The 23,086-nt window shown below is 34.1% G+C and overlaps 3 protein-coding genes across 5 annotated transcripts; 1 reads left to right on the top strand and 2 right to left on the bottom strand.

The window, feature by feature from the left end:
- Positions 1–847: 847 nt before the first annotated feature.
- On the bottom strand, positions 848–8,212 carry LOC133284339 (uncharacterized). The gene is made up of 8 exons (XM_061481342.1): positions 7,751–8,212; positions 6,652–6,746; positions 5,315–5,394; positions 5,090–5,131; positions 4,880–5,007; positions 3,560–3,740; positions 2,764–2,942; positions 848–1,365 (listed from the first exon to the last, which is right to left on the bottom strand). Exons 1-8 carry the CDS (start codon positions 8,119–8,121, stop codon positions 849–851), a joined length of 1,593 nt encoding a protein of 530 aa, XP_061337326.1. The 5' UTR covers positions 8,122–8,212; the 3' UTR covers position 848.
- Positions 8,213–9,373: 1,161 nt separating this feature from the next.
- On the bottom strand, positions 9,374–13,026 carry LOC133284365 (pentatricopeptide repeat-containing protein At4g21190). Of its 2 annotated transcripts, none has more exons than XM_061481372.1 (6): positions 12,882–13,026; positions 11,843–11,945; positions 11,639–11,737; positions 11,309–11,452; positions 10,830–11,042; positions 9,374–10,226 (listed from the first exon to the last, which is right to left on the bottom strand). In XM_061481372.1, exons 2-6 carry the CDS (start codon positions 11,924–11,926, stop codon positions 9,852–9,854), a joined length of 915 nt encoding a protein of 304 aa, XP_061337356.1. In that variant the 5' UTR covers positions 11,927–11,945; positions 12,882–13,026; the 3' UTR covers positions 9,374–9,851. The 2 variants fall into 2 exon arrangements, with proteins under 2 accessions (XP_061337356.1, XP_061337353.1); XM_061481369.1 differs by having other exon boundaries at positions 12,879–13,019.
- A 676-nt stretch (positions 13,027–13,702) lies between these two features.
- LOC133284324 (uncharacterized protein At3g49140) lies at positions 13,703–20,282 on the top strand. 2 transcript variants are annotated; one of them, XM_061481335.1, is made up of 12 exons: positions 13,703–13,861; positions 14,091–14,184; positions 14,611–14,833; positions 16,035–16,137; positions 16,225–16,292; positions 17,360–17,527; positions 17,645–17,770; positions 17,931–18,120; positions 18,151–18,266; positions 18,934–19,086; positions 19,509–19,604; positions 20,031–20,282. In XM_061481335.1, exons 1-12 carry the CDS (start codon positions 13,786–13,788, stop codon positions 20,133–20,135), a joined length of 1,518 nt encoding a protein of 505 aa, XP_061337319.1. In that variant the 5' UTR covers positions 13,703–13,785; the 3' UTR covers positions 20,136–20,282. The 2 variants fall into 2 exon arrangements, with proteins under 2 accessions (XP_061337319.1, XP_061337315.1); XM_061481331.1 differs by having other exon boundaries at positions 17,931–18,266; positions 20,031–20,281.
- Positions 20,283–23,086: the final 2,804 nt, after the last annotated feature.

Here is a 23,086-nt window from a genome sequence, read left to right as displayed (position 1 = left end):
TATTTAATATCTAATGAAAATATTCACTTTTTCGAATATTATTATAATATTTTATACTCTCAAATTATAACTCGAACTCTAATATATTTATTTATTGAATTATATTTTTGTTCAAACAATTTAAATGCAAAACTTGTTTGGTTTATATTTTTCTAAACATTAATTTAATCACTCTCCAGGAAAAATCAAATAAATGTGAATAACCATAACCAACTTATCTTTGATGACCAATTTGAATAGTTACTCTCTCTTTTTTATTTTACACAATTGCCTGGTTTTCCATCTACGCTATTTTAAATTAATAGGGTCTGCAACCCTTATAGAATTTAGCCTGATGAATTTTATAAGAGTCAAAAAAAAAAAAAAAGGGCAACAGCTTCTATCTTTTCATAAATAATTGACAAGGTAAGCAAGCCACTAAGAGCAGGTTAAGTAAATCATATGAATTTATTTATTCAAACCTCAGTGCCATTATTGTATTAAGAAAAAAATTAGTAAGACTAATGACTTTTTTCAGAACCATGTATATATATAGTATCTAGTTATTCTGTAACACAAGTTTTATTTAACTTCCCAGAAGTCAACAAAATGGGCAACATCGATGAATTACATAAATAATCATTTACAACATTGATCAGACATAATCTCGAGCTTCATTCATCCACTTTCAGTATACACCCCAAATGAGGTTATTTCCAGCTTCAACATTTTAACATGTTAATCGGTAACCCAATCTTCTCAATGTCATTTGGAAACCATTAACCATCCACCACTACCTGCAAATGAAAACTTTCTTTGACAAAAATAAAGGGGGGGGGGGGGGGGGGGGGGGGGGGGGGGGGGGGGGTTTAGTTGGATCCTCCTTTTATCCACCGAGCAGATCCTGTTCTTCCCACACTAGAATAGTAATCACCCACATTTGCTACAAATAATGGATCCCTATCTTCTAATTTGCACTCATTACTACCACCGCCAGTCATATTATCAAGCTCTGTCTTCTCCAACTCTCTTGTCAAATCCTCCATTGTCTTTTTTAAACTAGCTTTGCTCATCTGGCCTGCTTCCTCTGTTGAGAGACCAACCATTGTAACTTTTGGAAGCAATGGATTTGGTTTCAAATCGTCTTTATTTACACCTTTTCTTGATAAGCCTACTTTTTCATGCCACTGTTTTGGCCATTGGTGATGAAACCATTCACCAAGAGGTAGCCTTAATTTGGGACGAGGGTCTTTGATTCCTTCAGTATTATCATCCAAATTGTTATCAGAATAGTCTATGCATTCAGAATGTTTCCTATCATCTTCCACTTTAGAGCTACCAAGGCAGCTACTTGACTCTCTAACTCTCAGAAAAGAAGCTTCACTTCTGCAGAATAACGAGCACAATGTCACAAATCATTGTATAGACAAATACATATTCACACTAAAGCTATCCAACTTAAAAAATAATGCAGTTCGATATTGTCTGCCGTAGTCAAATATTAAAAATGGCATTAAGTATCAAGCACTGTGATATGAATCTTGGGAGAGTCTTACCCCAAAAACTAGCTTTTGGGGTGACTGTCTCAAGGTTCGCATCAATTGATATCAAAGCTACCACTATGTCTACCAGCTACAATCGAGCAGTGCATTGGGCTCTCCTACCTTACAAGTTAACTTTTCGGGTGAACCTCTCCCCTAGTTCGTATCAATCAAGGTCCGTATCACACTGCCAATTGCTTGAGCTTATAATATAATCAGTACTAAAGTTAGATTAAGTTGCCAAACAAAGCTACCAACTCCTTCTTATACTAACATGGCAGGTCAACTGGTTCACCAAAATCAGATTGAAGATCACTTGCAATGAGAATGTTAAACAAACTTAAAATGCATGGAAAAAATATAGATGTTAGCAAGCATAATGACTAGAACACTTTCTAAACATGTGTAGTTGTGTACCCTTAACATTATTCCAGTCACAATTTCAGATATTCAGGAAGTTATCACGAAGAGCACAAGTACTTCTAACAAGTTGGACACTTTTCCTCAAGAACAAAAAGTTTGAGTCCTTCAATCAAACAGGCTATAACCTGTTCCTATCATCCAAAGAATTTTTGTTCAGGTTGATCTTGATAAAGATTTGATTTTGATGAGCAAAAAACCAGAGATAGATCATATCAAATATAAGTGGATTTTAAAGTTTCACTTTCAATATAAGTGGTAAAATCTGTTTATGAGTGGGAGTTAATTGTTATTGTTTTCGCTGTACAGCCACGGCAGTAATGCTTGGTCACCATTTTATTAATCAAACATACCACTGTAGCTTGAATTTCTGCTAGAACAAAGGATATTACCGTATTAGAGGGAGTACAGTTGAAATGGACCACTAAGCTACTTGGCTTTGACTTTAAAATACAATATAATGATGGGGAACGATAACAGGGTGGCTGATGCCCTCTCTCAGGTAATGGATTATTAAGCTATATCTATTGTTGAAATTATAGGGATTTAGATAGGAAAGAAAGAAAAAAGAGAATAAAGAAGTGTTCTTTCTTTCTCTCTTCTCTGTTTCTAAGCACTCCCTAAAAATTCAGACTCTGTTTTGAGTTCCTAACAGGAATAATAAAACTATTATGTATTCTTGAGAAAGAATTGCAAATATTTGTTCTATTATGCATGATAAACTTGACTAGGAAACCACTGGACTAAGAACAGAAAGAGTGAAAATGCCAAGGGTTGAACATTTAAGCCAGTTTCAAAGGCCAGAAAACAGCATAGAAGGTACCTTCTCTCAAACGAGTCAACCATATATGGAAATTTTGGTTGTATGCCTGTTGCTTTCCGTAACCACCTATTACCCAGGAGTACTTTGTCAACAGTATAATGTAACTGGAGCTCTGCAGCTTTTGAAATAACACTGAGAGGTATACTAGGATGGCCCATTTCGTCTAGCACTTCCTGAACCTGTCAGGAAAAATCAACAAGAAAATACCAAATTCATAAGAGAAATAGGAAGAGATGTTAATGTTATGTATACCTCGAGTCAGTCCCTTTTTAAATAAGGGTTCGCTTTTTCTGCAGTTACTGCAGATAAGTTATCTGCAGTAAGTCCAACACGACGTTGTTTTGAGCGGAAATCATGGTGTTTTTGTAATTTTAATTTATTTCAGGATTATAATAGTCTTTATATTTATAATTTTTTAATATCTCAATACCAAAACGACGTTGTTTTGGGAATAAATGCAGATAACTTATCTGCATTAACTGCAGAAACATTTTTCCCTTTAAATAAATATAACAAAATGAAACATACAACACAACTTTTTATTTTCAGGATCAAGTTATATGAGGTGTCTGAGGCCAAGCATTTATCAAATATATTAACAAAGATATTATTCGGGGTATCACAAATCATTATCACTTTATTTAAACTTCAAATAAATTCTAAATTGGCCACAAAAGTTTCAGGTTGAAAACCATTCGCAATATCAGATTCTTATTCACTACTACTGAATTTTTTCTTTCACTACTTACTACATATAACTTCATTAAACAATATATGTCCATGAAATTTATCACACCTCTGGAGGCTCCCCTAAACTATCTCCCATTTCCTCAATCACTTCTGCTGCCAAGTTGTCATCAACCACATCCCGCCGCCGCTGCATGTGTCGAGTTTGGATTAAAGTATGGAAATGTTGATCAACAGCTTCTTCAAGAATGTTATCAAGCATGTTCTTATCAAAGAAGTAGGGAGTATACCTGATGGAACAAAGAGCAATAGTGTAAGCATAATAGATTCTGTTCTGGGCTTTGGTATAAAACACTTTCTTTGTTCTCAAGAATTGGGCATATCAATGAAGCATAATGCGGGATAAATAATCAAAAGCAAGCCCAAAACATAACAGAAAAAATAGCATATCATGAATTAATATTCGTACTACTATTATGGATGAAAAACTGCCCAAAGAAGCTCAAAAGAAACTATTGTAAATATTAGAATTATTTATCAGATCATTATTTTGCATCACTATTTTGTAATAGTTAGAATACTCTAGAAGCTTATTTGGGCTTAGCCCATTAGGTCTTTTTAGTCTCTTTAAATAGAGAATTCTTGTACAGTTATTGATACAATTCAATAATATACAAATCCTTCTTTTCAAGTGAAACCATACTAAGCACTAAAATAATACCAGAGAAAATATAATGGGAAAAATAAAGAGGCTGGTCTAAAGCGATTATTTTTTACTAAAATGACAGAAAAAAAAATTGAACTACTATCCATACAAAAGCAAAAGAAACACGAGAAGAGATATTCCTGTAGAGCTGCTCTAACGAAAAAAGAGAGGTATCCATCCATTGAAAATCCACAATAATCATTTTACGAATGTTAAATTTCAAATCAATATAAGCAAATTATGTGAAAATAACTCTAATATATATAAAACCTATGAAGCACCGACACTTCAAAAACCCTAACGTGTCGTGTCCGATACTTCCCGACACTCTCGGACACTCTTCGACACTCCAACACGCGTTATAGAAATTCAAAAAAAAAAGTTTAAAGGTTGCGGTGCTTTGAGTTTTTAGTTCCAACTATTAGATTTGCTGGATTACGAGTACTATTTTATTGAGTTTAATATAAATATTTGGGATATCTTATGTTTCTTTGCAAAATTGATGAATATTATAAGTTTATATTTATTTTTTTGTTAAATTATTAAATATTAAATATAATATATACTACATAAATTAAAAAAATATTTAATATCAAGACGTGTCCTAACGTGTCGAAATCTAACATTTTTTAAAATTAACGTGTCGGAGTGTCGTGTCGTATCGTGTCACGTGTCGGTATCAGTGCTACATAGTATAAAACAAGGAAGATGAGCAAAATGCACCATTTAATCCCATCTGTAGTTGCTATTGCAATATCCAAATTCTCTGCACTAAACACTGGCACCCCATCAACCTTTTTCCTGACACCATTCTGTGGGATTGTCTTCAGAAGTTTATTGGCTGCCTTAACCTGGAGGGAAAGTATTGATAATAAATACAAATGGCAGTCAAATAAAACTAAAAAATATGCAACAATGAAAGATGAATAATACCTGCTTCTCATTAGGAACAAATTGGAACAAGTGAGGTTTTTCCTGCATGGTATGTAGGGAGCGTAGCGACGTTATAAATTAACCAAAAATATTTGGAGACATCCATCTTCATGCTTTAATATATGTAAACAACCAAATCAATGATGGAGCAAATATAACCTTAAACACACATATTCAGACCAGCACAACTAAATTTCAAATGGCAATTGAAAATGTCAGAAGTACCTTGAAATGTTCATATGCTAGATCAAGACGACAGGCACCCACCACACCACTTGGAATATTCAGCTTTTTGACATATGAAACTAAGACCATTAAAAAGGTCAGTATTTGGTGAAGAAGTAATCACTAATCAGATATTTACATCATCCAAAATGTATGATGATATGAGAATGACATCATGGACAAGCAGGGAACCAAATACATATAAATAAGAATATAGATAAAAGTACAAAATATATGGACTGTGTTTGAGGAAATTTTTAGCAAACACGGAAATGTATAATGTGTAGATCAGGTTCAGATATAGTAGGCCAATTCGGCCTTTTAGGACTCTTGGTGGATAGGCTCTGGGTTTGTCCTCCACTTTGGATCAGTTTTTGTTGGTTTTTCTTTAATAAATGTTTAGTAAGAAAATAAGGAAGGTAAAATTTTACGGCAGTATGCAGTATTGCAACCCTTTGATGCACATAGTTCGTGAATGCTCACATCTTTACGGGTGTCTGATACGATCCCATTTGCAAGGTATGGGACTTGAAGTCTTGAAGTCTCACATTGGTTGTATGGGCAACTAATGTGGGGTTTATAAGGCCTTGGGCACTCTCACCCTTTTAGCTAGCTTCTGGGGTGGTGCATCCCAAGGTCTCATCAATGTCTCTTTTAGCTTATATGGGATAGGGCTTTGTTTTTAGCTTATTGGCTATTATTTGGTATTCTGTACATGGATGCTTTAATGGAGTTAACATCTCTGATACGCAGAGATTGGGCAGCCTTATTGCATTATTGAATTTTTTTCTCGCCTCTTCTTTATCTAGTTTTCTAGGTTGTGGAGGATATCTTATTATCCCCTACCTCTACTCTCCTCATTCCTCTCTTAAGCAATTTCTTTTCTATATAGTGTACCGTCCCCCACCCCCCAGCGAAACAAATGAGAGAAGGGTGATCAACAAGTAAAAACTGTCAGCTATTTAAATCTTCTATTTCAACAAATGAAACTGAACAAAAGCCTATTTCCTTACTTCTAAGAAACTGGTGAATGAGCATTCAAAAGGTGCTTGGCTAGCAACTGAATATAGTAGAATTAACTATATCTAACAATAAACTGATCAAGTAAGGCCAAAAAAGCATATTTGAGAGGGAGGTATGGGAAAAGTTAAGGAACACAATGATATAATGATGTTTAGACAACATCACAGTCATAGATTTAATCAAGTTTTAACGAAAAACTATACAGGAATTTCAATCAAAGTTGCCTCAAAGCATATGATAAGACAGAAATGGTTTGGTAAAATTACAAGCATATATAAGAACTATTAAAAAAAGGGAATACTCATAAAGCTAACCTGCATCTCCTAGATCAATAAAAAAGCGAAATACAGGACCATTCCTCTCACTCTTGGTGATTGCTGCAAATATTTTTTTCAGCCACTCAGGGGTTCTGCAGGTTAATAGATAACAGGTTAAAAATTAAATTTTCATAAAAACGATGGATGGTAAAAGCTTATCTATAGTTAGATGAGGTTTTAAACAAATACTAGCAAAACTTTCAATCAAGTATATTAGCCATAAATTCCTTTAATGTTCACCAATCTATAATCAGTAGTTCCCAAGCATCTTGGATTCTGAAGCAAGATGTCCGTGTTTGTTATGAGATTACCACACAGGCATCTCATATTTACTCTAAGCATCTCAATTGGATACTAAGATTGCTAAATGCAACCAAACCAAACACGGGCATTGCATATGCTTGTGAATGTAAGGTGATTTACAGTTGTCACACCAAACATGGGAATCCTAAAAACCCAAGCATCATGCATCATACTACTATAACTAACACCTTTGCAAGAAATTATAGGGATTTAGGCAGGTAAAAAAGAAAAGAGAAAATAAAGACAGGATAATATGAAATTGGTATTGATTTGATATGTTATGAAGTGATATAAACTACAAAGCATAATCTCTATTATCTATTTACACCAATATAAGACTCCAAATCCTAATTAAATAAAGAAATAAATCACAAAATATAAAGAAATCACCAAACTATTCCAAGGAGATCTATCATATAAGATGATGCCCCATCTTATTCTAAGATACAATCAAAATATTAAAAGATATTTTTCGTATATTCTAACAACCTTCCTGCATGTTTGCCTTAAGCAACAAAAGAATAATAATCTATTAAATGATTTTCTACAAACTGATTCGGACATGATTTTGCAAAAAACCAAGCTTGATACGAGGCCTTCATCAGACTCAAAGTTTAGTTACCAGTAAAAAAATCTCACATAAGAAACGATTGAAGCATACATGATAGCAAAATTTTAAAAATAAAAAATTTCAACGTTAATCCCAATATGACAAGATAACAGCTTAAAAACCAAGATGACATTGCATAATACAGTAGTTTCAATTAAAAAAAAAACTTGATTGAAAATTAACCTTTTGGAGATGAAGGGTATGTCAAAGTGGGTGGAAACGGCCATGAGGCCTGTTCCGGAGAGGTCGCACATGCTGAAGACCTGACCCACGAAGGCAGGCCCACCACCCTTGCCATGTGAATTGAGCCTCGCGACCCTCACCGATTTGGCGGCGGGGCGAGTTGACTCGGCGGCGGAGTCGAGGGTTGAGGCGGAGAGCGGCGGCTCGAAGAAGAGAGGGAGAGAGATTGCGGAGGGTAGTTGTGGTTGTGGAAACGTTAAAGGTGGAGGGTTTGGTAGGTTGAAGAGAGACACGAAGTTGGAAGTGGTGGATTGAAGGAAGGCGGAGAATTGGTTGCTACGGCGGCGATGAGGCTCGGACGGCAGAGCCATGGAGTGAGCATCGACGGGTTTATGGGTCGGGTTTGGATGGGTTTTGTGAGGGATTTTTCAATTTTTCGGGTAAGAGAATCAGAGTTACTCAGTCACTGCATTATTTTAAGTGATGAGTGATGATGTATTTATTATGACCATTTCTTATTACAAGGGGACCACTTGATTTGTTGTTGAAAATAAGGTGGAGGAAGTTAGATTAAAGTAATACATATCATTGTCAAAATAAATAAATATCCTATTGCATAATAAGCAATAGTTCCTTGAAGATGTTGTGAAGGAGCCTTCCTTTAAGAAGATTTTTGAGGAAACTAAAATAAACTACAATGGAGATAAAAAGTTTGAAGGAGAATAGCATAATTTATGGTACATTTAATATTATAAACAAGAAAGGTTATAGTTACTCTGACGGTTATAATTTATTTGATCATACTTATTAATTAATTATTATAATTTTCAATAAATTATAACCGTTAGATTAACGAAAATCAACGGTTGAGATTTAATAATAAGAAAAAGAGGTAGTAAGTATAACATCTCCCTCATATCTATGATATTTGCTATCTTATCTTGTCAATTCTTTATCCCATATCCCTTTTAGAATAAAATGAGGCAACATAATAAATTTATCATATTTTGTTTATTCATCAAATAATGAATAAGAGCTAGTAATAATTTATGGTACATTTTATACTATATATAACACACTAAGATTTGATATAAAAAAATTGAGAAATGGTGTAAAACAATTGTTCAATTTGTTATATGTTAGTAAAGTTAATTAGTCTTGCATATCTTAAATATTCATAAAATTATATTAAGTTTATATTTGATTCAACCAAATTGGAATCGATACTTCTCTGTACTATTCAACATGGAAACACGGTTATCCTTGCATATGCCTGAATCTGTCAATGTTCTTTTTGTTCCTCCACTTTAATCTATTGGCTTTCGGTGAAAAAAAATTTGCGTAATATCTTTTGGTGAGTTTCTTGATGCATTATTTTGTGGAAGAATTATGATTTTTCCTCACAGAAATTCTCATTGCTTTCTGCATGAAAGTTAGTTTTAAGAACATTTTTTCACAACAAAGATCGCGCAGCACATCATCGGCTGTGGACCTGTGGTGCAAAACTAACTGCATTATAAACATGGAAAATTGACCAATGGTAGATAAATTTTTGCTAACAGTCTCATGCTACGTCCCAGTCTGGATTTTGCAAAAGTTTAGATTCATAAATTAAAACCTGAGAATTGTTTTTGTATATTTTTGGACAAATTAATTATCATGGTTTAAGAATTTGAACATTATATATACGAGCAACATAAACCAACCTGCAAAACTAAAGCCTAATCAAAGCCAATACATTGGAAAATTATCCTCAATCTCCAGATGAAGTTGCACATTGAGGAAAATTTCAAGCCAAAGCACCCACTTTCTAGTTCAGCATTGATACTGGCTTGAGATAAAACATCACATCTTGGGCTTCGATGATGCAGGATGTCTGATTTGTTTAGTCGCTGGCTTGTTAAATGATCTATCTGATAACCTCATAAATGAAATGGCTACCACCAGATTCTCAAGCTTACGTTTTGTGAAATTTTAAAAAACATGTTCTCCTTGTGCTTCTCCTAGAACGTCTTCACTCCATCTCCCAACAACTTGTGACTAACTGCCAACAGAAACTTATCTGATAGTCATATTATATCATCTTTATCCCATTACACATCTAAGCTGGTTCCATACTCTCATATGAATCATCTGAAATTTGTTCAGGTTCCATGCATATTACATTGTCATCCTGTATGAATTGCTCATCATCAATTACCTCTGAAGTCTCTTCAGATCTATCATCCTCTAAGTCTGAATTAGGTTCAACACTCTCACGCTTTTTGATGTATTTGTTGACTTGATTAGACCGATCTTGCACTTTGATTTTTATGCGCTTTCCTTTGATGTATCGATATTCCCAATTAGGTGGTGGATATTTTCTATGCAACTTCTCGTATTTGTCCTGCATACCCAGCTCCAAGAAGACTTTTCCGATCATCGACACAACAGAAACACTAGGTCGAACACAAAGCTCCTCCATGTCTGCAAATACCTACAGGAGAAATTAAGTAAATATCCATGATGTATTTAGTTTGAAGTCCCTTCATATAAATTATCATCCAGTCTTACTAAAACGGGGCATGTTAAGTTGACAACTACTACACAGTCATGTTACTAACTAGAAATTTACAACAAACAACACATTGAACCTGAATAATTGAGATTTCTTCCAAAGGAATTCTATGCATATAAATACCTAAGATGTTAGTTTGTTGTTTCAATCCCTTTCATAATAGGAATAATAAGAGGTTCTGCGAACAGCTATCCAATGGGATACAGTGGTCCTCTTGGCCTCTTTATGGTGTTCAGGTAAAGGCGGATTCAGGGGGTTTCTTTGCTGGAAATTTAGAGATTGAAGATCTTCGCTTAGTTAATTAGCTTGTCTCGGTTATGTAGCTCTTGAATACTTAATTTTTTAGGAGGATGCACTATCCACTATTAATGTACTTGTTCCTCTTTTTTGATAATTTCATGGAAGCACGTAGTAAGCACTAAGAAAAGTAAAACAACTACTTCTAAAATATATGGTATATCTAAAGAACCTCATAAAAAGAATAAATGGTTTAAATTGATATAGAATCACAAATTGTAATACCTCAAACATCTTTTCATGCATGCCCCTCTTATGGTAGATAGATATCATTTTATCAAAGAATCTACGAGGCAAGCTTTCCATGTACTGCATTAATAACTTAGTCCAAAGCTCTTCAGCTTCCTCAAGTCGGTCATCCTCTGCCAAAGCATTAAGTAATGTAAAATAGCTCCCCATAGTCTTTCCTTGACCCTTGCTTAACATCCATTTTGCTATCTACAATGGCATTTGTAATTTGTATAAACGAAAATTAGTTCAGAGGCTATCCTTAGATAACGTACAGCTACAGAAGCCATTGGAAGAATAGGGAAATAATAATAAATAAAGTAAAACTCAGAAAACAAACTAAATTTGCGCTTAACATCTATCTTTAGAGATCTCAAAACACTGGGTCAACACAGCTTAAGAGAAAAACAAAAGTATACAAAACAAAGAACATTAAAAATTCATAAGGATGCAATTCTTTTTATTTTTTCAAGTACCTGTATTACTCTCTTCCATTCTTGTTCATATTCTAGAGTTTTGAGTGCCTTTTTTACTGTAATTAAAGGGAACTCTAACTCCCAAGCAACATAGGTATCCAGAGCTCCATAAACTTCCTCTTTGACATTTGACAGTTGCTTAATCTGTATAAGATATGAGAAAAATTATTTTTCCAGAAATGCAAAGCATCCAAGAATTAATCAATCTGAAAGTTTCGGCACGAAACAAAACACACCACCATCACAATTATCCACTGAGAAAACAAACAGAAGCTTAAATTACCAGGTTAATGACAGAAATGAATACAAGGAATGCAAGGAAGGACTTACAGACTGAACAAGCTTAGCAGCCTTGGAAATGGTCCCAATTTTTCTATGGGTCTTCCAAACTCGGGGATATCTTGGTCTTGGACCTTTTGCAGCACATACCTGATATTAGAAACGAAATTCAGACAAAATATCTGGCGTTGAAAAAATTCCATCCTGAAAATTTTGGTTTCCAAATATTAATAGCCCTAGACCTTAGGATCTTACCACAGTGCTTCGTGCACTTGTTGGTATCTTAATTGCTTCAAATGTTTTAGGAATAAATAGTGGAGAATCTGTCAGAGCAAGCATCCTGAGAACCTGAGCAACTCTAAAATAGAGAAGAAAACATGATGAGGACAGAACAATCAATAGGACTTACAAAATAGTCCCGGGGTATGAATTACTTTTTGCATTACAGAAGCACTTCTTATGCTTTAACAAATTATTGACTGCCTGTTTGGACTTGGTGGGCAATTTCAGCCATAACAATTAAAATGAATAAACCACTCCCCATTGAACCCCGACAAATGAGGGTGGGGTGAGAGCAATCCTTGTACGCAGCTTTACTCTTATATAATTGCAAAGAAGCTATTTTCTGAATTCAAACTCGCGACCTTTCAATCACAAAAGAACATTTTTACCATTACTCGAGCCTCGCCCTCTTATATTGCTTCCACAATAATCATTACTAAGATTGAAGCAATTTAGCTAGTTTCAAATTTTGCTTTTAGCAGATATTCAATATTCCAGCTTCTGTACCACAACATACACAGATTATGTGGTACCAGCCTGACACATAAAAGAAATAATTGTTACCAATTTTGATTTTTGAGAACACCAGAACAACTCCTTTCTTTATTTACTTATTTGAAACAGCTTGTAAGCTACATAACAGCTAGGCCAAACAGGCCATTAAGCAGTTCTAATTATGGAAAAAAAACAGGACCTAAAATATGCAACACATATAATCCTAGGACATATTGTATCAACATAGAGTTATGTATCAACTAGATCATTTTATACATCAAAACCTGGGTTTTCAAATTGATGATTAATAAGATAACAGGAAAACTAATTCAAACAATCTCCTCACAAATCCATAGAACAAGCTAAGTTCTTCACCTTTTCTTCACCTAAATCGTTCTTCAATGACAACAACCACTCAACCTCCATTATTACAGTGTGCAATAGCACTAAAAAATTGAATTAAAAAAATACACAATTTTGAAGGAACAAAAAAACGAAGAAAAAAAAAACTCACCACAGTTTACGTACACTTGACCTGGTGTTTTCGAACTCAAATCTCAGCGTATTGAACTCTAACCCTTTTCAACCATTTCAGAGAAAGAGAGAGAGAGAGAGAGAAGCAGCTCTCAACTCTATAAGCGAAGAGAACAAGAACGTGAAGTGCAGCTATTTGGGATAGATATTTCGTTACCGGACCAGATACAACTAAAAAAGGGAAGAAAAGAATTATGGGTTTGGATCAGACCCGATCCGATCCTATCCGAATGCATATTAATTCTGAGAGTTTTGGTTTTGTTGAATGGTAAGTGAATAACACAAATTATATCTCGCTTTTTATTGTAAATTTATTTTAAAATCATTAGTTAAATTAATTACACATTACTTGTTTTTATATAATATGAAGCAAGATACTTTGATATTAGTGTCAAATTTAAAATTTGACACTTCATTTGAAAGCTGTTAGATCAAAAAAGTTTAATGACTTTCATTTATAAGCATGTGACATCATTGATCTTTTGTGATTTAACGACTCTCATATGAGGTGTCAAATTTAAAATTTAACACTGATGTCAATTGATTTTACCTCATATAATATTATATTTTCGATAATTTAATATTTTTTAATTTATATTTTTATTACTAGCCGTTACCTGATGGACACATATTTTATAGTCCGATAGGTTTTGAAGGGTCCGACCCGACTTAAGTTGTGATTTGATCCACATAAATCGACCCAACGAATTTAATTGGGCCATTAATAATAAGACATGTGCCCAGGCGTAGAAACTTTACAATATTTCTGGCCGTGCACGATCATCACCAAACGATGCCAAAACAAAGAGCACCTCATCTTCTACCTCGAGCACTGTGGATTGCTCATCACACTCTGAGAACCAAAAAAGCCAATCAACCAACAAACAATGATGATCATCGAGCCTCCCATCGCCGTCCGGTTCAACGTCGGCGCCGCAGCTCGCTCCGCCGCCGGCGCACTTCGTACTCTCTCTAAACCATTTTATCTTCCGTTTTTTTTGTTTTTCTTTCTTTCATTTTAATTGCATGGTTCCGTTTTCCGAATGCTTTCGCTGGTTCAAGTAACGGTTGATTATAGTTTTATGAATGTGATATTTCGAGAAGTTATAGTGATTTCCGAGAAACAAAAACGGCAGCGTTTTGAAGTGATTGTGAGGTTGTGCATTCTCTCATTGACGCCGTTTACTTACAGATAACCGTTCAATGTGGAGCGCGGATGACGTTAACGGCGCCGGTTATGTTGCGTCGTGCCGGCTTGCTTGTAGCTGCGGTTTCGACGTGCCTTGGTACGGTGATGATTTCACTGTGTGTATGTGATTTTTGTGTAGTAATGCTTGAATGCGATGGTGTAATGTAATCAACCATATTTTTTTTAATCTATATTTTTTTGGTTTATTACACGCACTCAAATTCATACTTGACATGTGAAAAAGCTGTGTGAAATGCCTTTACAAATGTTGAGTGTTAATGGTTGATTCAAGTTCCTGTGGTAAAGTGTGTAATTCCCTAAAGCAACATAGTTTCACAACTTTTTGTTTTCTTTAACTTGAAAGAATTCTGGCAAGTTTGAGTGATGAATTCACAAAATGTAAATTCTGTGATGTCTTGTTTTACCTGTAAATTTGTATGCTGGAAATTTTGGCTACCTTTCGTGTCTAGAAATACTAAATGTTAAAAGAGGAAATATGTAATAAATGAATATGATTACACAGGGTAAGAAGTAAAAAATACACTGGCGCTCCCTTCACGAGAAGAAACAAACTTGCAAAGAATAGAATCCGAGCATCATCAGAGAATCTGGGCTCAGCTCAGGATCCTATTAAGAAAGATGAGAAGGCATCCTATCATCCATTTGAAGAAATTGCTGCATCAACATCAGAGAAAAGTGGAGATGCTAGACTCACTGCAGCAGAAACAAGTAGAACAATTATTGAGGTACTAATTGTATTAATTTTGCTTTTGCTAATCAATGAAGTAACCTCGTGCAAGGAACAAATAAAATTTGGTAAGCATTTAGGTTTTTTTATTTTAGTGTTATCTTTGTACGATGGAGAGAAAGAAGAAGAAGCTTACTTTTTGGATTAAATGATGGCTAGAGATTATCCTATGCTCCAAAACCTGTAATATTCTTATATGATGTAAAATAAAAGATGGTGAATATAGATGCTAAAACCATAGCCAGTGTCTCCATTTCATTTTAGAAAGAAGTATTATCTTCTGCGCTTGTTAAGAAATGATTTAGCATTACCGGTCCTTCAGAAGGTATATAAAATTTATAAAATAAGGAAAACAGTATTTTAATTCTAGGTTTACAGTTGGGTGTGTAGTTAATTACCTGGTAAATAAGAAAATAAATGGTCCTTTGTAATGTAACATTCTTTGTTTTGGAATCCACTTGATAATTCAAGTTTTAGAGAAAACTGCTCCATAATTTTCTTTTCTGCAGCCTGTATTTGACTTATGTTAAGTGTAGAAGTTGAGAAGGTTGCTTGTAATCTTAAAAAATATCTAGAAAGTAGCTCAGTTGGTGCCTGGGAACTGAGCAGGTGGGGGAGAGAGCATGTGTTCGATCCTCCCCAGTACATTTTTAGGAGGGGTTTAAAGCCTTAATCCCGGGACCCGCCTCGAATCAGATTAGTCGTGAAGCAATGAACTGATTGGAATATATATCTCCAGAAAAAAAAGAATATCCGGAAAGTCTAGTTATGAAAAAGTATTAAAAATTTGTTGGGATTTGCTAAATGTAAGTCACAGTAATCCAATAAGTTTCTCTTAACAAAATTATTGAAGCTATGGCTAACTTTATTAACAGTATTGTCTTCTTGTTCAAGTAATAAATGTTGAACTGATCACAGCTGAATTTAATGCCAAAATTATCTTGATATTCTGTTGTATTAAAAATACTAACTGTACAGGAGTTGTTTAGTTGTCCTCGCATTTTATGTTAAATTTTAACAGACTATGAACCTGGATCCTTTATCTCAATATGGTGTAAATCAAGCCCAATCTCAACTCATTTAATGGAAAAGCTGAACTTGAGGGAAGAACTATATCGAACGGCTTATCAGTTGCTTTTATTCTTATCATCACAACTTCAAATGCATAGCTAATGATGATTGTGGTACATCCTTTTTAGGTCAACAGCAAAGCAACACTAATGTTCTCAAGTTTGATTGATGAAGAATTTGATGAAAATATTATTTGGCCAGATTTGCCTTATTTGACTGATGAACATGGAAGTAAGTGAAGGCTGTCATTTATTACGTATTAATTTTCTAATGCTCAGGAAGCTTCATCCACCTAATTAAGTGCTGTAAGCATTGCAGATATATACTTTCAAGCGAAAAACGGTGAAGATGTTTTGCAATCCTTAACTTCAGAAAATAAGTTTGTGGTATGGCCATGTCTCTAACATTTTAGATAATGCCAAAGAATTTCTTTTCAGATACTTGCAATCATTTCACTTGAAGTCTTGTTACGTACTTTTTTTTTTTAGTACAAAGTCTTGTTACGTACTTACTATTGAATGAAAAAGGAAACAAGAGGAGATTGAATGAATTCCGTGTATTTCAGCTACACAACGAATAATAGTTTATATAATAAATAGGTACAACGAGTGCGGACACAACTTCTACTATTTAGATAATACGAGTGTTTGGTCCTCTAATGAATTATTGGATTAGGGGCAATATGCAAAGAAACTTGATTATCACAAATGATCTTTGCCTGCACAACTTCTCCAAATTTGAGTTCTTTAAGTAAATGTTTGAGCCAAATGAATTCACAAGCAGTTGATGTGAGGCTTCATATTTTGCTTTAGTACTTACCAAAACCTCAGTCTGAGTCATACCAAACTGTTGAACCTGCTAAATCTGTCAAACCAAACCTTTGGAGATTGTTTGAGCCCATACAGAGATTTGCAAAGACGACAAGCTAGTCCAGAGGACTCCTCCTGAGCAACTAATCCAAGAGGTTGCTCCATATAGACTTCTTCGGACATGCCACCATGGAGAAAAGTTTTCTTGATATCCAGTTAATAAAGAAGCCAGGGATGAGTAGCGGCCATAGATAGAAAGAGACAAACAGAGGTCATATCTTTCATTTTCTTGGTGTTTATTCTGTTGACATCAAGAAAGCATACCTCAACGATCATTTAGAAAGAGACAAACAGAGGCCATATCTTTCATTTTCTTGGTGTTTATTCTGTTGACATCAAGAAAGCATACCTCAACGATCATTTTATATTCTCCCTAGTTGGCTTTTTCTGTTTCATTGTAATATTTGAACTATAAACAGTTAAGCCTTATCCATCGTTTGTTTGCTACATACTATTCAGCTCACTCTTTCATCTTCATTCTTTTTCATTCCAATCACAAGTTCCATTGTACTTTGCAAAGTTTGCATATATTAACATGTAATAATTTTGGAGTTGTGCATTGTCTGTTCTGTACCTTGTTGTAGCAAGTCATTGTTGGTGTGGATACCATGGAAATGATCTCCGAGATGGATTTATCTGGTCCTTCAGAAATTGACTTCGGGATTGAAGAAATTGATGATCAAGATACTGATGATTTAGATGACAGCGATGAAGAGGAAGAAGATGAAGATGAGAACGAGGATTCTGACACGGTCTGAATTATTTTAATTTTTGGTTTTTAATATAATTCTGAAGCTTATAATCATTTCTGAACTCTAAACATCAGATACTAAAGTTTATCCATTATTTGTTTATATTCTTGTTTGCAGGAATGGGTGGCTGTTCTTTCAGATGAGGATGAGCAAGAAGACTCTGATGAAACACTTGCAGACTGGGCAAAATTGGAGACTATGCAATCTTCTCATCCGATGTTTTTTGCCAAAAAGTTGGCTGAGGTACATATTAATGTCAAAATGTTAATTATATGAAGGAGTTTCAAAGTACCTGATTTGTGGTTTCTGGAGACCTCGTTGTAACATTTTTCCTTTTGCAATTTTACCTTGATTTATCGGTATCGATTAACTTGGTTATTATTATTATTATTATTATTTCTAGATTGCTTCAGATGATCCAATTGATTGGATGGAGCAGCCTCCAGCTTGTGTAGCTATCCAAGGGGTTATAAGACCTGCTTTTGTTGAAGAACATTCTACAATACAGAAGCATCTATCTGCCAGTCAATCCAGTAATACTGACATGAGTAAATCCTTAGAAAATAAAGGGGAAAATATTGGTGCGATTAATGGTCATGTGCATGATTCAGGGTCATTTGTAGATAATGCAGCAAAACAGGTGGAGAATAATGGGAATAGTGATATCCCCTTTAATGAGACTTCATTTTACAAATTGGAGATGGTTAAGATTCAAGTGTTTTCAGCACATGGAAATCCTGTAAGTTTGCTGACATGTATGTCTTTGTGTTTGATTGTTTAGGGACAAACACTATGAACTCGTATAATTGATCATGCACTTTGTTCATATTCACTGATACTGGTGTTTTACTTTGCAATTTACTGACTTCTATAATTGGTTATGGTATTATTGAGTTAGTTAAGCAACGATGGATATATTTAATTGAAAATGGAAAAATAGAACAAAAAGCCATAACAGATTTTCTACAGAAATTTGGGCACAAGTGTTATTTTTTCCTGCAGCTACTTCAAAATTGGTGTCTCATCCGAAATGGTTAATTTGTACTTACATGTTCTAGTTACTGCAAAGCAGAATAACTGTAAATCTATAACTGATGGAGCAGCTACAAATCCGACATAGATAGCATCAAGATATCTCAATCACAGTTTGTTGCCCCATGTTCTATGGTGTTATGAATCTTATGATATAGTAATTTCTCTAATTCGTAACTCTATTGATTAGAATCATTAAACAAATTGTGACACTGCCCTATTTACTGGCTTAGTGTAAGGAGTAATATGTAAATTGCCTATCCTTCGGCTAAATATGCCTAATCTAAGAACATTGCACTGTGATGTGTTAAAATATATGCTAATTAGACCTTTTTTTGTTGGTAAACAAAATTTTTTGTTCTGATTCTCTGCAGACTGTCCTTGAATTAGAAGACTACATGAAAGCTCAACCTGATGCTATTGCACACTCAGCTTCCAAAATCATATCTCGTTTGAAAGCTGGTGGAGAAAAGACCTTACAAGCCCTTAAGTCTCTGTGTTGGAGATGCAAGGGTATTCAAGTGGAGGTAATACGTAAACTCTTGGAATAATTTCTTTAAAGCACTTTTGCTAGGTAGTTTTTTTTTTTTTTTTTTTTTAAACAAAAAATTCTTTGTTGCCAGTTGCCACAGTAAATTTGTTTTGTAAGCAATTGCAGCATTTTTGGTGAGTCATTGATACACAAAATTCTCTCATTCAATTCATCCAAAACATAAAGTTAATGCAATCTCTGACTCTGCTGCATTTCTCTACTATAGATGGCCGTATAGAAATTTTGGTAGCACAATCTTTATTAATTGACGTCTGTGTCTTGAAAATAGAAACGACATATGGGACATTCAGTACCTTCCTTATTACCTGTTCCATTTTCTTGAGAACTTATGCACAAGCATATGCACATTCACGCATATTATGGTCAATTATCACGTCTGATTGCAATTCATTGCAGGAGGCACAACTTTTCTGTATAGACTCCCTTGGGTTTGACCTAAGGGTTTGTTCAGGAACTCAAGTTCAAACTCTGAGATTTGCATTCAAGAAAAGGGTACATCAGTTGTTTTTCATGGCTACAAATTCTAATGCCTTTATATTTCATTAAGTTATGATATTACTTAAGCCATGTATTGTACCTCCAAACACGTTAAAGTCAAGCCAGGTGAAAATATTTTTGTAAGGCTTGGGTCTAGTACAGGCTAGTTCAAAATAAAGTGGATATGTTGTAGTTGTAAAACATTTCCTTTTATTCTTATTTTTTACAGTTACCATTTTACCAAAAATATAATTTTTTAATTGATCTATTATATTTGGATTTTAGGTCGCCTACTTTTTTATTTAGTTTTACAAACACCATCTAGAACATAGCTTCTGTGCACGCAGTTGCAACTTACATAAAGCCTCAAATCTTTTCACTGGTATTAGCAGTGCTGTATTTTATTCCTAATTATTTGCACTTATTAAATCACATTTGCAGGCCACGTCAGAGTACAGTGCTGAGAGACAACTCAATGATTTATTGTTTCCGAGAATTCCCCCAAAGCAGCAAAAAATGAAGCAGACAAATCAAAATGAATGTTAAAGTTGTTTAAGTGTAATATCTGGCGTGATTTTTGTATGGCTTTTATGCTTTTGGCCAATGATTGTGTATAGAAGTGAAATGCAGGGGAAAAGATCCCTTGCAGATGCCAATCAGGTTTATGTAATTTTCATTAAATTTAATCAATAATTGGAAGTAATTTTTTCCTCAGTTGCTTCCTAACTTAGTCTTGACTCCTTACTTCTTATCTACGCTTTTGTATTCGCCCTTATTTGCTGATTAATTAGCCCTTCAAGTGCATGCTACTAGAGACATTAGACATGAGAAGCAGATGAATATGCATGTTGATCCCGAATAAAAGTTAATATATTGGTGAGGCTTTAAATTATAATCCCACGACGTGATTGCGTGCTATGGTCAATTCAGAGGCACCCGTGATAGCCAAAGTAAATTTTGCGTAGTTGTGGAACTGAAGAGAACTAGCTTCCTTGCACAAGTGGTAAGTTGAACGCTGAGTTTAGTCACAAGCTTGACATCAATGTAGTGAACCAAGAGAGCATGAGGAGGAGGGAGGAAGGAGATACAGCATATTGACAATGGGGGATTTGATAAAGGTCGGAACAGAGTTTGGGGTTTTTTTGGTTTTTCTTCATGGGGTAGTTTTGTTCTTGCTAATGGTTAATAGTTGCAATTTAAATTTTATTGAGCTTTTTTTTTTCTTTCTCATTAGTTTGAATGTGTGATTATGTTTTTTCTGCACTTCTGGTTAAGCTGATTAGATTTAGTGGTTCATTTATATGCTGGTTCTTAGTGGTGGGCTACGTTTGCTCTTCTTCTGAAGTTAGACTTTTCTTAGTGTTTCGGCAGGCATACGAAAAATATCCAAACAAAAATGCGAAATGCTAAAAAAAGGATAAAAATTTAACTGGTAGGGAGTTGTTCGGTTGGTTTGAAAAACATTTTTTTTATCACTTTTTGATGTGTTCAGTGTTTTGTTGATTTTCATTATGTTATTTGATTGAAATTATTTAATTGTTAATCATTTTTTTGAGATCTTTTTTTCATTTAATGAAATTAACAAACCCACAATTATTTTACAAAGGATTATATGACTTTGAACTAGGGGTGCTAAACAAATCAGGAGCCTTAGGCTCGGCTCGTGAAGGCTTGGGTTTACATGTCTAAAATTGATTATTGAAACCAGGTTTGAACTTGTATAAAAGCTCGTTTAATATAAATGCATCAGGCTCTAATTCAAAAGAAAGCCTTTCAGGCTGGCCTAATATCCTAACTTTTATTTTTATTTTATATTTTTTATACTATTCATAATTACTCTCTCTCTCCTCAACCCATTTCACTTAATTTTATTGGTTAAACAATTTTTTTGAATATTTTTATTCTATATTATGCTTTTTGGATATACATTGAATTTATGAATCTTTATGAAGTTATTAGTGTTGTTGATCATATACTTTGTTTGAATAAATTTTTGTTGTCTTATTTTTTTAAACAGAATAAATCAGACTTTTATTTTTTATAAATAAGACAGGTCACATGCCGATAATTATATTCATAACAAGTAACAGGCTAGGTCAAGCTGACACATTTAGACACAAACTTAGCATTTTAAGACCAAAGCCTGACTCGGCCCGTTAACACTCCTACTTTGAACTATCATTATACTTAGCAATACAAAAAGGGAAAATGTTTATTTTGCTAAACTATCTGTAAAATTTTTTGTAAGTGAGTTGTTGGTATTTGTGTTTTTTCTTGATATATCAAATTTTATTTCCTTGCAGATATTTTAAAAAAGTTAAATTCCTTTTATGTAACTTAGGTTTTTTTTATTATTAATTTTGTTTGTAAAAATTGTAGTTTTTTTTAATCTTTTGTTGGTTTATTTTTGAGTGTTAGTTAATTTTATTTTATTTTTTGATTCACGAATTTGACTTTAAATAGTCATCTTGAAATAGATGCACATGGGAGGTTCATTCTTCGTAATTTCTTATTCATAACACTCAAACCTAACTTAGTTCTTGTAGATTAGTTTATTTAATTTTTTTAAATTTTCTATAATCAAATAAATTAATAACAACTCTTCTTAAATTTTCATTTTTAAAATTTTAGTTATCTCTCCTCGTGGTCATTGCCGCAACTGCAACACATATTTTTATGATTTTTGTTTGTTACGATAGATCCAATAATTAAGTTTGTACATGATTAATTAATTATTTCAATTTTTAGCAACCATTAAGTTTTATTTACATTAAAATTGTTATTTGTCCTTACGTTATCACATTTCATAATCCAGGAATTATATCCAAGTGGCAATTTGCATTATTTAATTGTAAAAGAAAGCGACTATTAAAATAAATAATCAAATAGATGCACAAATTTTTTATTTTTTATTTTCAATATAACTTACTATCGATTTCTAAAGCTACTTACTGCTTTACAATTTCTTTTTCATATATATTTTAAAGAGTTGTGATCCGACTAATACTATATGGGCTGGCCAATAAGTATTAGGCTTAATCACACTCGGTTGATGAGAGAAGACTTGAGATTGGGTTATCTACTCTTTGGATTCTTGGGTTGTTGATGGTTGATAATGGAGGGATTGATCTTATTCTCCTTTGGCGTGATGCCTCCGACTGGGGTGGGTACGTGCAATGACACTCCGACGTTCAAGTCAGTATTAAAGCCAGACTTATGTTGTATTCTTACTGAATTAGATTATCATACCTGGGTATGTACCCTTTGTTTATATAGGGAATCTGATGCCGCCTTTGGTAGGCGGTATGCCTTCTGATTGGCTGTTTATGGGCTGCAGGTTCAGTTGGTGCCTTCCTGGCCTTATCACTATTATGTCAAGCTATCTTGGTAGAGTGGTGGCAAACTAGAGCTGTTCTTTGTGTATTGGTTCTGTGGCGCGATGGCTTCTTATTCGTACTTTATTGATCTATTCCTTAACTCTGAAGTCATGTTTAAAG

The sequence above is a fragment of the Gastrolobium bilobum genome, unplaced genomic scaffold (assembly GCF_033153095.1).
Source record: "Gastrolobium bilobum isolate Gb01-03AN ecotype WA unplaced genomic scaffold, APGP_CSIRO_Gbil_v1 utg36997, whole genome shotgun sequence".
NCBI lineage: Eukaryota > Viridiplantae > Streptophyta > Magnoliopsida > Fabales > Fabaceae > Gastrolobium > Gastrolobium bilobum.
Note: the sequence above shows the minus strand (reverse complement) of the source record. Positions and strands in the feature narration are given on the sequence as shown.